The following is a 16,411-nucleotide window of genomic DNA, read 5'->3' on the forward strand; positions in this document are numbered from 1 at the left end:
GTTCTTTTTGGGTGCTCTATATAGAAGGAACCGGGGACATTTTTCAGAGATCCTGGGGGCACAGAACTTTGTACCCCCCATCAATACTTGTCTGTTATGCTGTGAATAGGGGACAAGCTAGGTCAAGTTGGAAAATCCTTTTACTTGCATTTGAATTCTGTGTCAATAAGCAGTGCTGAGCTGTGAATCCTGAGAACCTATCATCATCCTTTAATGCATCCATAATGCTTTTATTTTTTTGGTCTTTGGGGCTATTTGAGGCATTTTTTTTTTTATCAGCAGCTACTTTCTAACTGTAACTTTCAACCCCCCCTGGGGGATTTCTGTGATCACTCTTACAGAGATAATTGCAGTACATATGTCCTGAATTGAACTATGTGATCAGTGCTCTATTACTATAGGCTGCTGAAGCAGGGTCATGAACGGGTTAATGTACTTTAAGACACCATAAGAAAGCAAAAGGGAAGTTCATTTTTTATAGGACTCTACCTTTTGAAGTTTGTTTTGTTTTTACAACAGTGTGTTTCACTATTGATTTAAACAGTATATTCTAATTAATTCAGATCTGTATGCACATTTCCCCTAGGTGTTATGGTTAATTCTTTGAAGTATTTACATGTTTCATTCTGATTAAGGATGGTCAAATAACTTCTAACTTTACAAAGATAAGCACAATTTAATGGTTAAATGTGCTCAGCTGGGAATGTAAAAACATTTTAAGTGGATTGATATTTTAGAGATGAACAGAATGAAATGTCTGTTTTTTTTAGCTCTCTTAATAGCAACATTTAAACCTACTTGTTCTAAACATCTGTAATGTCACCTAAATCCCAGAAGTACAGAAAATCTCATCACAAATTACTGTACTGGAAATGTTAAAAACAGAGTAGCAATAAAATTGTGATAAATGACACATTCAGTTAAAATAGTAACTGTGTTTATATTTTATGTAGTTCAACAGCATTTGCTACTACATTTTTTCATACATATAAAATTAGGTCTACAATATTAATTTACTGATATGATAAGATTTAGATGTTGTGGTCTAAAAGCAGTGCTCAGATGAAGGAAAAAGGCATTCATATGAGGAGGAAAGTTTGCGAACTAAACATATTTACGCAGCAGATCTGCAGCAGATTTGATGGTGCAGATTTGATGCTGTGTTCAGTTATTTAGATCTAATCTGCTGCGCATCTGCTGCGTACCGCAGCACAAAATATGCTGCGTATACGGTGTGTGTGTTTGTACCCTTAAAGGGGAATTATCAGCAGGTTAGACAAATCTAACCTGCTGATAGCCACCGATAGTGCCGGGGACGCTGAGAAGGAAGGTATGTGTCTTACCTTCCTGCTCGGCACTGGTCCTGCGCTGTTATTTGGGGTAAACTCTGCTGGGAGGACAATAAGGAGCACTGCTGCATCATCCGGCCCACTCCCCCCCCCAATTGATTAATATTAGAAGAGACAGGACAAATTACGCTGCAGTGCTCCTAAAGGTTATCTGGAGTGAAGTTTACCCCAAATAACAGCGCAAAACTGGCACAGGGGAGGAAGGTAAGACACATACCCTCCTCGGCATTCCCAGCACTATAGTTCCTGTTTAATAGATTTTTAAAGTTTCCCCACCTATAAAGAATGAAGAGGTCTGTATTTTTTATCATAGGTAAACTCCAGCTGTGAGAGACAATCTATGGGAAAAAATGTATTACATTAAATAAGTATTTGATTAGAGATGAGCGAATAGTGAAATATTTGATTCGATTGGATTCGATTCGAATAGCTCCTGATATTCGACTTTTCGATCGAATATCAAATCCCATTATAGTCTATTGGAGAAAAATCCTTAGGACCTGGAAATCAAGATTCGACTGCAGGGAAGCAGTATTTAACAGGGGACGATATTACAGGCAATTAGCAATTGCCAGCAATAATGCTGATTCCTGTAATAGTTAATATTTAATTAATTAAACAAAGTTTCGGTCTAAAAAAGGTTATTTTGGTTGTTCAATAGCCTAATTAAAATGAATCCATGCATTTGCAATTAAATATACTGTTAATAAAAAAATAAATCTATAAATAAATATGTATATTTATTTATTTACAGTATATTTAATTGCAAAAGTATGTATTTATTTTAATTAAGCTATTGAACAACGAAAATAACTATTAGAACAAAAATGTGTTTTATTAATTAAATATTAACTACTACAGGAAGCTGTATTATTGCTGGCAATACCAATTGCCGGTAATACAGCTCAATATACTAATTAATACTTTACTTTAATTAAAACAACAAATGTTTCTTCTAATGATGCTTTTTTTTATCTCAATAGCAACATTAGAAGAAACATTTTGATTTATATGTCTGCTGAGCTGATTGGCTAAGGGGACATATAAAGAGTCGATCACGTCACACTAAGCTCAGTGTACCGGGGAACGGGGAAGAGAGAAGATAGAACACATCAGAGGGCGAGTAGAAAGCGCTTCCCCCTCCTGAACTACACCCATCCCAGCAAGGAAGGGGGGGGGGGGGTCACTTAACCCCTTCCTTGCTAGTATGGGTGTAGTGTGACATCAGTCTGGCCCCCAAGGGGTTAAGTGGGGACTCTTACTTAACCTCCTGGGGGCAAGATTGTTCATTATGGCACCCAAAGGGTTACAGGGGATGCAATGCATCCTCCCTTAACCCCTTGGGTGCCACACTGTAAGCAGTGATCTGTAAAGATGCTGAATACTGTAAGGTGCACAACACCGCTCACGATGATGGGTGTTGTGCTCCTGTTTGTGTGTTTTTTGTGTGTTTCTCCCTTTTTGTTTTTCAGATATCGGTATCCTGTGGATTAGGGCGGATTCGATGGTCTGTGTCAATGACCAGCGGTTGTTGGAAATTTTTTTTTTTTATAAAACAAGGGGTGTCTGGGTGTGGGGGTGTTTTTATTTGAATAAAATATATTTTTCACTTGTGTTGTGTCTTTATTTGTTTACTATATAGACTTAGTAGTGGAAGCCATCTAATAGACGGACTCCATTACTAAGTCAGGACTTAGTGTTAGCCGGTATAAAATGGCAAACACTAACTCCCCCATTAGTACCCCAGTATCACCAGGGGTACTGGGAAGAGCCGGGTGCCAGTGGTCCTGGAGCTTCAAAATTGGCCCTCCTGCACTGGGCGGCAGCAGGCTGGTAATATTAAGGCTGGGGAGGGTGAAAAACAATGGCCCTTCCCACCCTGGTGTCACTAGGCTGCTGTTGCTTGGTTTTTAACCCGGCTGGTTATGAAAATAGGTAGAACCCTATGCGTTTTTTATTTTATTTTATTTATTAAAAAAAAAAAAAAAAAACTTGTAGTGTTCCCCCTATTTTTAACGTGCCCTGTATAATACGGCTTCCCTGCTTTCCCAGGGAGCATAAACTTTTTAAAAACAGCTAAAAAATTGTTAATTTAGATTTGAATATTCAATCACATATTCGATCAAACTCGAATCTTTTGATCAGCTATTCGATCGAATACAATTGGCTCATCTCTATATTTGATCACTTACCAACCAGAAAGAATTCTGGCTCTCACAGACCTGTTAGTTTATATTTAAGAAGCCTTCCTACTCTGCACTCCTTACCTGTTTTAATTGCACCTTTTCCAATTTGTTACCTTTAAAAAAAACACCTGTCCACACAATCACACGCCAACCTATCCACCATGGCCAAGATAAAATTGCTGTCTACGGACACCAGGGACAAAAATTGTGGACCTGCACATGGCTGGGATGGGCTACAGGACAATAGACAAAGAGCTTTGTAAGAAGGCCACAACTATTGACAGTTATTGGAAAGTCGAACAAACAAAATATGACTTAATCTTCCTCTGTCTTCCTAGGCAAGATCTGATTTCAAAAAAGGTCTGGAATCAGCCCAGAACTACTTCGGAGGATCTGGTCAATGACCTGAAGAGAGCTGAGACTACATTCTCAAGGATTATTATTACGTCCCCTTGCTTACACCAGCTCATGTCCAGGTCCATTTAAAGTTCACCAAGGGCCATCTGGGTGATCCAGAGGAGGCACAGGAGATGGTCCGATGGTTAGATGAGATCAAAATATAACTTTTTGGCATCAACTCCACTTGCTGTGTTTGGAGAAAGAAGAAGGATGAGTACAACACCATGAACACAGTTCCAAACATGAAGCATGGGAGTGATTTTTTTTGCAAAAGGAGACAGGATGACTGCACCTCAGTAAGAGCCTTGATGATGGGTTGTGGGTTTTTCTACCCAATGTCTTACAATGACCCAAAACACACAATCAGGGCAACTAAGGAGTGGTTCAATAACTACCATTTCCAGGTCCTGGAATGGCCTATCCAGTCTCCTGAACCCAATAAAAAATCTTTCGAGGGAGTTGAAACTCACTATTGCGCAGTGACAAAATCTAAAAGATCAGGAGAAGATCTATATGTGGAAGTGGGACAAATCCATTTTGCAGTGTGTGCAAACTTGGTCAAGTGCTACAGAAAACATCTGACCTCTGCATTTGCAAAAAAAGGTTTCTGTATCAAATATTAATGTCTGTCTTTCAATTGTATCAAATACCCATTTCATGCCATAAAAAGCTAAATTATTTTTAATAAAATGTCATTTTCTGGATTTAAAAAAAATATATGTTCTGTCTAACAGTTAAATTGTACCTAATATAAAAACAAATCTCCATTCTTTGTAGGTTGAAAAACTGTCAGTGTATCAAACACTTAATTTCCCCTCTGTATTTCATTTGAGATCAGAATACACCTCGAGGCTGGGTTCACACTACGTATATTTTAGGCAGTATTTGGTCCTCATAGCAACCAAAACCAGGAGCGGATTGAAAACACAGAAAGGCTATGTTCACACACTGTTGAAATTGAGTGGATGGCTGCAATATAACGGTAATTAACTGCCATTATTTCAATATAACAGCCGTTGTTTTAAAATAACAGCAAAAATTTGCCATTAAATTACAGCCATCCACTCAATTACAACATTATTTGGACAGAGCCTTTCTGTGCTTTCAACCCACTCCTGGTTTTGATTGCTATGAGAACCTGACATAAGGACTAAATGCTGCCTGAAATATATGTAGTGTGAACCCAGCCTAAAAAGGCTTTTATGTACTGATTAGAGCCAAATGCTGAAATTTTTTTTTTTTATTATGTGTAAATGTTCATATTGTAATTTGTTTTACAGAGTTATATAGATTTGTAATTTAAAAAATGTCCAGTACTTATTAGCAGCTGTATGTTGGTATGTTGGTATAATCTTTCCAGTGCCCTTTGCTGCCACCTCTGTTGGTGACAGAAACTGTCCAAAGCAGTAGCAAATTCCTATAGAACAGGGGTTCTCAACATGCGGTATGTGTACTCTAAGGGGTATGCTCTCCGCAGGTTGAGGGGGTACGCAGGAGGTGGGGAAAAAATAAACTTTTGATTTTGGTGCTGGGACACTGCTATCACTGAGCAATGTCCTGGCACCAATCCCCGCCGCTGCTCTCACCTTCCCTTCCCCAGCAGCAGCTCACCAGCATGCTGCTAGAAGAAGGAAAGAGAGAGCACAGGGTGCCGCTTGCTTTGACCCCCTCCTACCCTGGATTCCGCACCAACAGGGGGCGCAAGCAGCTACCCCGAACCTGCTCAGATCCCCGGACCGTCAGCTACAGCCCCGCCCCCCCCCCCGGAACCCTGACAGGGGACGCCACCCCTCTACCCCCAGAACACGTGCAGACCCCCAGTTACAGGGACCCCCCTCCCGAACCTGTGCTGACAAGAGGAGCCGGCAGCTACAGACCGCCACCCTCTCTCCCCTCTTTGCCACGTCTCTCCTCTTTGGACCTCACTGCAGGGCTAACTGGCTGGAGGAGAGTATTAAGTTTTTTTTGTTTGTGTTTGGCTAGGCAGGGGGCATTGCATGGGACATCACTATATGGGACATTACTATGCGGGGCATTAATATGGGGGGTATTACTATGGGAGGCATTACTATGGGCCATAACTATGGGGACATTACTATGGGGGGGCATTACTATGGGGGAGCATTACTATGGGGTGGCATTACTATGGGGACATTACAGAGGGCATTACTATGGGGGGCATTAGTATGAAGACATTACAGGGGACATTACTATGGGGACATTACTATAAGGACACTACTATAGGGATACTACTATAGGGACATTACTATAGGGACACTACTATAGGGACATTACTATAGGGACATTACTATGGGGCACAGCAGGAGGCATTATCACTATGTCAGGGGTGCAGCAGGAGACATTATTACTAAATGAGGGCACAGCGGGGGACATTATTAAAATATGGAGACACACCAGGGGGGCATTATTACCATGTGGGGCACAGCAGGAGGCACAGCAGGAGACATTACTACGATATGGAGGCATTATTACTATATGAGGGCACATCAGGGGGTATTATTACTATATGGGGCCATAGCAGGAAGCATTATTACTATATGAGGGCACAGTAGGGACACTCTTAGTATATGGTGGCGCAGCAGGGGATCCTATATGTAGGGGGTAACCCACATTTGTTCTCACTTTACATAATACCAAGCAGCAGAATTACTACAGTTTGGGAGCCTATGGGAGGGAAGAAGGAAAGGAAGTTGCTGGAAAGTGCGGAGCCTAACATGTTTGTCTGGCAGGTTCTGAAAAGATGAATTGTAGCTGGAAGAAACCATTATGGAGGCATGAGCTGGATGGAGAGGAAAAGGAAAAGTGATGCCTCACATCAAAGAAGTCACATGTGAGTCGCTGTACCAGTTTTTTTGTATTTTACATAACGTTATTTGGTAGGGGTGCCCCAAGGTAAATAGTAATAATGCTTGTGCTGTGACCCCATATAAGGTATCTGACTACATGGGGAGGTATCTGACTACGTAAGAAGGTATCTGACTACATGGGGGGAGGCATTATTATATGACATTACTTGGGCATTATTACTGAATCCTACAGCTTAGTCAAATTGTTATGAGGGATCTGATCTGTAAATCAATTGCTGACAGAGATTTTATCCAGAGACTGTGGCCGCAGTGATCTCGCCCTTTATTAAGGGTTGATTCACACATACGGAAATTATAGCGACATACACTGCAATACTCTGCACTGTTATGGCCTATGGTTCTGTATTCTCACAGCGGATTTTCATTATGCTGCGAGAATAGGCAGTGGCTACATTTTTGCAGCGCAGAGCCATAGGCCATAACAGTACAGAGTATTGCAGTGGATTTCGCTGCGAAGCGTAGTGAATAAACCCTAAGACTATGTTTATAATCAGTTGCATCCTTGGGGGGTACTCGGCTTGGGCATCTTGTTGCACGGGGGTCCTTGGCTTGAAAAGGTTGAGAAACAATGCTATAGAAGACCTTCCCTGCGTTAGACAGTTCCTGTCACCAATAGAGGTGGCAGCAGAGAGCACTGTGTCAAACGGGAAAACAATACACCATGTGCTGCAGGATATACAGCAGATGATAAGTACCGGAAGACTTGAGATTTTTGCAAATTAGTAAATCACAAATCTCTTTGCTTGGACCAGTTTATTTGAAAGATTTTTTTTTTGTGTGAACTACCCCTTTAACCCAGCTCTCAGTTCTCCACATTTAGGGCCAGACTCGTTAACATTTAACCCAAATTTAAAAATGTACTTGGTGTGTAACATAGTCAATACCAAATCAACAGCTGTGTAATTGCATAAACTATTCCAGTGCTTCTCAAACTTTTTCTACTGGAGCCTCACCCAACAGACCAAGGCACTGCCTAGGCCTCACCAGACTGACCAAGAGGGTGCCTGGGCCTCACCATCTGTGAAGAAAGTCCATTTAAAAGCTAAAAATAATTCTAGGGCTACCTTTCACCCATCTCCCAAGCTCTATATACTAAATTAAGTAAAAAATAAATTAATAGTGTTGCTAAAATGGAGATTTCTGCAAACAGCAAAAGGACTGTTCAGATTATAGTTCCTTTGTGAAAACTGGCTCCTCAGCTGGGCCTCAATAACAACTAGGGGGTGCCTCATTGGTGAGGCCTGCCTCACAGTTTGAGAAGCACTAAACTATTCTGTACTGCAAACTATTCCTACCTAATCTCTACTGTCCAATACACCTTCTTACTCTTTTACTTCTCAGCAGGTTAGACAGATCTAGCCTGCTGAAAGCTCCCTAACGGGTACGGGGCGCTGAATATGAAGGCATGTCTGTTACCTTTATCCTTGGTGCTGTTAGTTATGAAATCCTCTGCACAGTAAGTCATTAGGAGCACTGGGGGTGGAGATATGCCCCCCAGCACTGTTCCAGCTGCCCCCTAGTCATCCCCCTCCATTGCTAATCATTGGGGGGTAGATTGCCGTATGGGAGGCGGGGCTAAGGTAATCCCTAGGCAAACTCCTCCTAGTGGCAATTAATTACCCTCCTATCCATTTTGTGGACCAATATGGAAGATCCTGATTTCTGAGGTCCCAAAACTGATGTTTGGATGAGGTCTAATCAAACTGTTTAAAAATAATACAATGTTGTAGTAATGGTGCTCTTACACAGCCCAACTTTGACCAGGTCTTCCTCTGGTTTTGTTGTTGTTTTGTGATGCAGTTTTAGGCTATGGTCTCATAGTATTTTTGATCAGTATTTTGGTCAGTATTTTTCAACCAAAACCAGGAGAGGATTACAGGAAGGCTATTTTCACACACTGTTAAAATTTAGTGGCAAATAATTACCGTTATTTAAAACAACAGACAATACTTGCGGCCATCCACTAAATTTCAGCCTTGTGTGAACATAGCTTTTCTGTGTTTTCAATCTACTCTTGGTTTTGGTTGCAAAATACTGACTGAAAATACAGTGTACTCTGCAAGAGGATCCTATTGCAGAAACTCAGATGTGCATACTCAGTTTTTGCTTGCCTACTATAATAGTTTAAGTTATGATTAATTTACATGTGACATGAACCGTGCTGTATAAAGATATGCATTTATAGAAATGTTGTGCATCATTTTGGTCGGCATTTTCCTGTACATGTTCAGAATTTGTGTGTTATTTCATAAAATATTTCCAAATTACCCACATTTTAATTTTGGCATCAGAAAGTGGAAACTATAGCTGAACCATAATTAAAGCCTTGAATTGGCTGTACAAAAGCATCCCTTCTGTGTAAAATCATAGACGTTGTAATTCAATTAAAGAAAAGCTTCAATAAATCTAATAACAGTAAAGCAATTTTTTTGTATTTATTTGTCAACATAAAATCTGATAGTAAAACACATATGTGTTTTTGCAATCTGGATTATAAGATAGTTGCTCTTAGTATTATAGATTCTTACATTTGACAGGTGCAACTGATACCTCTGAACCCCTATAGATATACCACCCACATTACAAAAACAGCCCTAGCTAAGCATGTAGATTTTTTAAATAGCACATATCTTGATTCACTGATCCTACTATTAAATGACTTTTAGTAAGGGGAAAAGAGTGTTTTTTTTCTTTAATTGCCTTTGTATATATTTAATGGAAAACAAAACATATGCGTATAAGTAACTGGGCACATCAAGATTTTTTCCACAACATTTAACAACTCCTACACATTTTAGAATAACACAGCACAAAAAGTGCTCCCTCACATAAAGCAGTAAAGTTAGTGTAATGCAAGGTATAATTAAATGTGAGTAAATGGGGACTAAGTAACCTTCTGTAAATGGAAAAATAAACATTTTGTGAGAAATTGCCTTAAAAAAACAAAACAAAACAAACATACAAGATCCCATTTCTACACATTGTTTACAAATGGAAATATGAGCCTCTATAATATGGAATTTGTTTTCTTATTGAAGGTATGAACCAATAAAATATCACTTTAAAGTAACTGTAAATATTATAATAACAACCTTGAAATTGCATGTGACATCCAACTTCACTCAGAATATTTAAGGGATCCAGGGCTGGACTGGGACTAATTTTCAGCCCTAGCATTGAAGGTTAAAAAGGCCCACTAGCTGTCTGGTTTGTGTTAAATATATTTAAAGGGGTACTCCGGCACTTAAAAAATTTATATATTGCTGCCCTTCTAATAAACATAACACACATCTTATTCTAATCTCACTCTGTGTCCTCCTGAAGCATCTCCTAGTCCCCTTCTGAATGCTGCTGACACCTCCGAGAGAAATATATCCCAACAGTTACAGCCAGCTCAGCCAATCAGTGACTGAAGCTGAGTAGGCTGTCATTGCCAAGACAACCTCGCCTTGGAAGTGCCAGCGGCAGCGTTCATTAGGAGAACACTGGGGAGCGTGTAAAGGTAAGGAAAAGATGTTTGTTATGTTTTGTATTAGGGCAGCAAAATACAAAAAGTTTTTAAGTGCTGGAATACCCCTTTAAATTGTTACAAAACCAACATACAAAAATATATTATAAAAAGTGATAGTGATATCAATGGGAAATTTATCACGTTTATATAACGCACTAGAAATTAATCACGTTACTATTACTCATACTGTAAACATATCATTAAAAAGCAGGTATCCTTAATTCACACAATGGACGTAATCTGCATGTGCCACTAACCTACCCACAACATACCATATGTGCCACTAACCTACCCACAACATACTGCATGTGCCACTAGCATACTCACAACTTACCGCATGTGCCACTAACATACCCACTACCTACTGCATGTGGCACGAACATACCCACTACATACCATATGTGCCACTAGCATACCCACTACAAATCATGTCACTAACATACTTATTACATAACTTATCTTCCATTAGCATATCAACTATATACTGCATGTGCCACTAACACACTCTCTACACACTGCATGTGCCACTAACATAGCCGCTACATACTACATTTTGCACTAGCATACCTGCCACATACTGCATGTGCCACTAACATACTTGCTACATACTGCATGTGCCACTAACATACTCACTATATACCACAGGTGCCACTTGCATACCTGCCACCTACTGCATGTGCCACTTGCATACTTACTACATATTGCATGTGCCACTAGCATACCCACTATATACCGCATGTGCCATTAACATACCCACTACATACGGCCAGGAGCTACTAGCATTCGTACCTGTTCGGTTCGCTCATCCCTAATACCCACTATATACTGCATGTGCCACTCACATAATGGACACATACTATTCAACAATGTGCCACTAGCATACCCATAACATACCATTAGTGCCACTAAAATACCCACCACATACTCTACCACTAGCATATACACTACATACAGGACTACATGCACCATTCACATAATGGACACATACTATTGAACAATCTATAAATCACTCTATACATATCAGTCAGCAAGGCACACACAGAGCTATACTCACCTGCTTTATCCTTTTGTTGTCTCTGATGAATCTTGTAGTTGGTTGTTAGCTTTGTTATCAGGAGCTGGCAGGACCATGCACCTACGATTCTTGCCCACCACTAGGCTCTGTCTTATCCCCGCTCCTGGATTAAGCTCTGCCTATTGGTTAATCCAAACCCCTTTAAATGAGCGGTTTTAAACAAACAAATAAACTCTCATGTTATCATCCCTGAGGAGGTGGGGGCCTGCTGGAGACCTGTAGAATATTTGAGGCTGCATACAATGTGAGGGCTGCTCTTGTCCTGCAGGGCCCTGTCTGCACTATGCAGTCTTCCAGCCTGTAAATTGCAGGGAGCATTGTGCAGGCAAAGAGGAGACTGTCCCACATAGCACAGCAACCCCTCTGGCATTTGCCAAAAGTGCCAGATGCCTAGTCTGGCCCTGAATAGATCACTACACTCCATTCAAATCTGATGATCTGTCTCTGCAGAATATACTAGCTTGTCATTGATCTCCCAACCACTGAAGCGTTGAACAGTATTGACAACTCAGCCTACAATTTTAACTACTTGCCAAAATGATAAACCAATGTCTCTTAGTTTAATGACAACTGCTGGTACTTGGGATGTCATCCAACAGGAAACCTTACACAGTTAGGGTGGGTTCATACTGAGGAATTCTTGCGGATAATGTCCGTGGAATTCCGATGTCTGTCCGTGCGCACAGCCTTTCTGCCGGCTCCATAGACACCATTCTATGGGCCGCATATTCCGCTATCCGCCGAAAGAAGAGACATGTCACTTCTTTCGGCTGATAGCGGAATTCCACAGACATTATCCGCGAGAATTCCTCAGTACGAACCCAACCTCATACTGTATTGGCTTGATCCTATTTCTGAAGTTTCATCTAGCTGAAAAAAATTGCTGTTAATTTTTTAAAATTTACTTTTGGCTTTTAAACCATTGAAGCCCCTCCACATGCCACATATTGGAGTTAGGTGTTTGAAACTTACCGTAATTATTTGCAGATCTTAGTGACACCACTTCCTTAATTTGCATAACCTAATTTTTGTCCTTCTTTGTGTTGCAATTTCAATGTTGCAGAGTAAAATAAACTATGTTTTGGCTACAAATTTGTGCCTATGTGCCTATCCCATTGCCCCAAGTAGTAACAATAACACCTCCCTGCTGTACTTCACCCTGTAATTCAAAATGCACATACCTAGTCCAATTTAGTAACTTTCCAATGTTTGTCACCCCTTCCTGGACCCTATTTTAGGCAATAAGGCTACAGTCAATGGTGGCAAACACGGCTTCTAACAACATGGTTCTGTACTAGTTTTATATTTAAAGTGTCACTTGATTTTATTAGGCAAATATGCCATTATCTGCATTCAAAAAGACTTTCACCAGGTCCCCCCTCCCTCCTCTCTCTCTTTCACTGCTTATTATCAGGAAATCTCGACTCTTTTACATCAGTTGAGCCCTGTGTAACCTATAGAGAGGGGATGGGGGAGGGGGGAGAAGGGAGATAAGTCACCAGCAGAGAGCAGAGAACAAAGGATTAAACAGCGGGACCTGTGTGAAAGCGGCTTTTCAGAGGTCAGAGAGGTCAGCGCTGACTTCAGAGGAGATAGCCCCATAATGTAGCTGTAAATTAACTCTTTTTTTGCCTGTTTTGGTGCCTCATCTCCCTCAAACCCTCCCCTCTCCATAAGAGAACCATGAAGACAGTGGGAGAGCTTCAAACAGCTTTTTCATGGTAAAAATGCATATGATAAACCCAATTACAAAGTTTCATAAAATATCCTGTACTATTGATTTCTGAAAAAAAAAAATTAAACGACAGTGACACTTAAAAGATAAATAATTTGTTAAAACAAGGATATGATTTATTTAGTCTTCATTGTGTTTATTTTGGGATGATTTCATTTTGTAGCCTCTGAACATGTTTATTACATGGGGTTCAAGGATTAGGAAGAAATTGCTGCTTTTGTACCAAAAATAGCACTGCACTTGTCTGTCCTTAGTATGTGTGTGATATTAAGCTCAGTTTCACTGAAGTGAATGGAGTCAAGTTGTAATACCACACACAACCTGAGCACAGTTTGAGAAAGTTTCTCATCTTAAATAACCCCATTTATTTGATTTTAATATGGTAGAATTTTTTAAGCATGTAGGGTGAATTTATCAAGCTGCACAGACAGTGCACTTTTGTTCTGCAAAAAAATTCACATAAGTTTCATTTAAAGATCTCTGATACACCTGGATTTATAGAAAAGCATGCATCTCTACATAAATCCTGCATGCCCCTGTGCACTTTTTAAAAGGTTTATCCAGCACTGCAAACATGTGTCGCAACTTTAAAGGGGTACTCCATAGTTGGAAAACATTTTTTTTTTAAATACAGCATCTTTATTATTTTTTTTATATAACTGCAATAATATATGAAAAGTTCACCACACCAGAATACCCCTTTAAAATCACCTGAAATATCCGAATGTGGCTGTTCAACTTAAATTCTGAGACAGAAACAAACTCATTTTTGTTTGATGCTTATGGGTATATAGTAAGCTAACATTTAACACAGATGAGTCAAGACTCCATGTAGCAGTAAAACTGGAAATAGTAGTATTTATTTATGCTCTGATAGCTTCTTTCAAAAAGCCACTTTCTTTTCCATCTGATGTTTATTTAAACATATCTGCATGAGGGACTATGCTATCTAAGCATTAGTATTTGTTCTATGCATAAAATAGAAATTAAGTGCGCTCAGCTTAGATTTCACAGCAACAATAAAAAATATCTATTTTTGTGCCTGCCACAATGCTTTAAATATTATTATGGAAATAGCTTATCAATGCCTGGAGGAAACTCTGGCAGTAAAAACAGTATAAGCTACTGTGAGAACAGGTCTGTATAGTTTTATATAGTTGAAGATTGTACTTTTAAATTTTTATTGCAACAATCAATCCGTCAAGCGATTTTTAAGAAACCCTGATAGGTTTTATTAGGCAAAAAGCCTCTTTTCCAGCCTCCCCCTCTTACTTCTTATCTGTTCATTATCAGGCAAAGCCGTCTTCATTACATAGGAGCAGTGTGAAGACGGGTTTGCTGAGTCCATTATAACATATGAGGGGGGGGGCAAAGTTGATGAGTAAGCAGTAAGAGGACAGAGCCAGCCATGCTGTTAGCAGACTGTCTGGGCACATAAAACACTTAATTGAGAGGTCAGAAAGGTGCTTATTTGGGAGCTTGATGAAAGAAGATTGCAGGAGGATGCACTGTGAAGGGCTTCCTTTTCTCCTTTCTATACTCACTCACTGCCCTTGACCCTCCCCTCTCCATACAGCATAAAGGACACAGAAATTCTTCTTTTTCTGAAGTTAGAGGAGAGGTAGGAAAACAGCTGTTTTTGTCTACATAGGAAAATTTTATTACAGAGTTTCTTAACATCTCTTGTACTATAGGTATTTATTGATTTTTGAGAAATGACAGTTATGCTTTAAGCTCTGTCACATGTGTCTTCCACAGATTTTTGTACACCGATCTACACCATGCTTTTTAGTGGGGTGGTTAGTGGAGAGTGGGCGTTTAGTCGAGCATATATATACCCCTGTACTTGTCCTCTATAACGTAATAAACATTTTTGAAGCTCAATTGGATCTGAAGGCTCCTACATCAGATGCACAATATCCAGTTTCCTTTTTTTGTGTATCTTCCACCATCTTGTTTCACCAGCCCTGCCACAGTGGCCGCAGTAATACCTGTTGACAGTGCAGCACTGTGAAGCATCAGCAGTATATAAGATTTTGAATGTATGGTGAGTGTTGTGGCTCAAGTCCCAAAACTCTTTTAAGAGAAGTGCTGACTTTTGAGCTATCTTTGGATAAAATTGTATATGTAACAGTATCACCCTATGAAAGGCTCTGCCTATGTTTTCTTGTTTTTTCCTGCTTACTGAAAAAATGTAGGTCACTATAGTGTTATATGGTGAATTACATTCTATCTGGTGGAACCACAGTAATGCTATGTTTACATAACGTCTTTTTTGGGCGTTTTTCAGCCATCTTTTTGGATGGACATCATTTTGAGGAGAAAATATACCAGTTTTATGAAAATATCAGGCCAATATTTTCATTAAACGGATGTATTTTTAAAATGATGGCTGCCCAAGAAGCCACCCAAAATATGGCCAAAAAAAGATGTTGACTTAAATTAGCATAATAACACTATGATAAAGAATTTAAATTCCATTCATGCAGCTATGAAAGCCTTAAATCTATTTATCTGTTTAAAAAAATATTAATTTTTTAAAATATTGTATGTATCATTAGTTCCAGATACAATGAGACTGAAAAAGGATTAAATTAAATTGTTTCTTACAAGCTATTTACATTAAATACATATAAAATATACAAACCTGCTTGGTACTGTTCTCCAGTTTCTGTACAAGATTATCCCACCTCTTAGCAAAGTCATCCAACCTTGCATCGTGTTTCTGAGACACTGCTGTATTTTTCAGGGAGGAAAGAAGGTCCTGACTTCGAGAATACAGTGTTTCCATTGTCTTCTTTTTAATTTCTAGCTCTCCTTTAAACATCTGTAGAAAAGCATTTACCTATTTATTCCAGAAATAAACATTTTTCTATAGAAGTTTTACTGAAGCATGCACCAGCATAAATATAGGCAAAACCAGAATAAACAAAAAAGGAATAGGAGAATACCAAAAATGTGATAAAGTAAAGGGAAAACAGAACAGCCGATACCTTGAACAATTCATATAAACAATTTATTATACAAACATTATGTGATAGAAATAGGCTGAAAATAAACTAACAGTTTCCCGCTTGTTTTAAGGTAATTTAAAAATATTTCATTCCAGCAAAAGAACAAAAATAAAAAATAAAATAAAAAGTTCAGACTTATTTCATGTTAGGTAGCAGCAATCCTTGCGAGAAATATATTTCTTAATAGATTTATCAGTAACCAGTGGATTTGAAAGAATCCAGTAGTGTTTTGCTTTACTCCCATAGGAGATAGC

The 16,411-nt window shown here is 39.3% G+C and overlaps 1 protein-coding gene across 11 annotated transcripts in view; it reads right to left on the minus strand.

The window, feature by feature from the left end:
- Nucleotides 1-16,411, minus strand: part of DMD (dystrophin) — a 1,858,252-nt gene that overhangs the window by 1,212,012 nt on the left and 629,829 nt on the right. For all 11 annotated transcript variants that reach the window (XM_069970999.1, XM_069971008.1, XM_069971005.1 and 8 more), the window contains one exon: nt 15,791-15,970. In XM_069970999.1, coding sequence (XP_069827100.1) covers nt 15,791-15,970 — 180 coding nt within the window. The remainder of the gene's footprint in view (nt 1-15,790; nt 15,971-16,411) is intronic.

The sequence above is a fragment of the Dendropsophus ebraccatus genome, chromosome 5 (assembly GCF_027789765.1).
Source record: "Dendropsophus ebraccatus isolate aDenEbr1 chromosome 5, aDenEbr1.pat, whole genome shotgun sequence".
Lineage (NCBI taxonomy): Eukaryota > Metazoa > Chordata > Amphibia > Anura > Hylidae > Dendropsophus > Dendropsophus ebraccatus.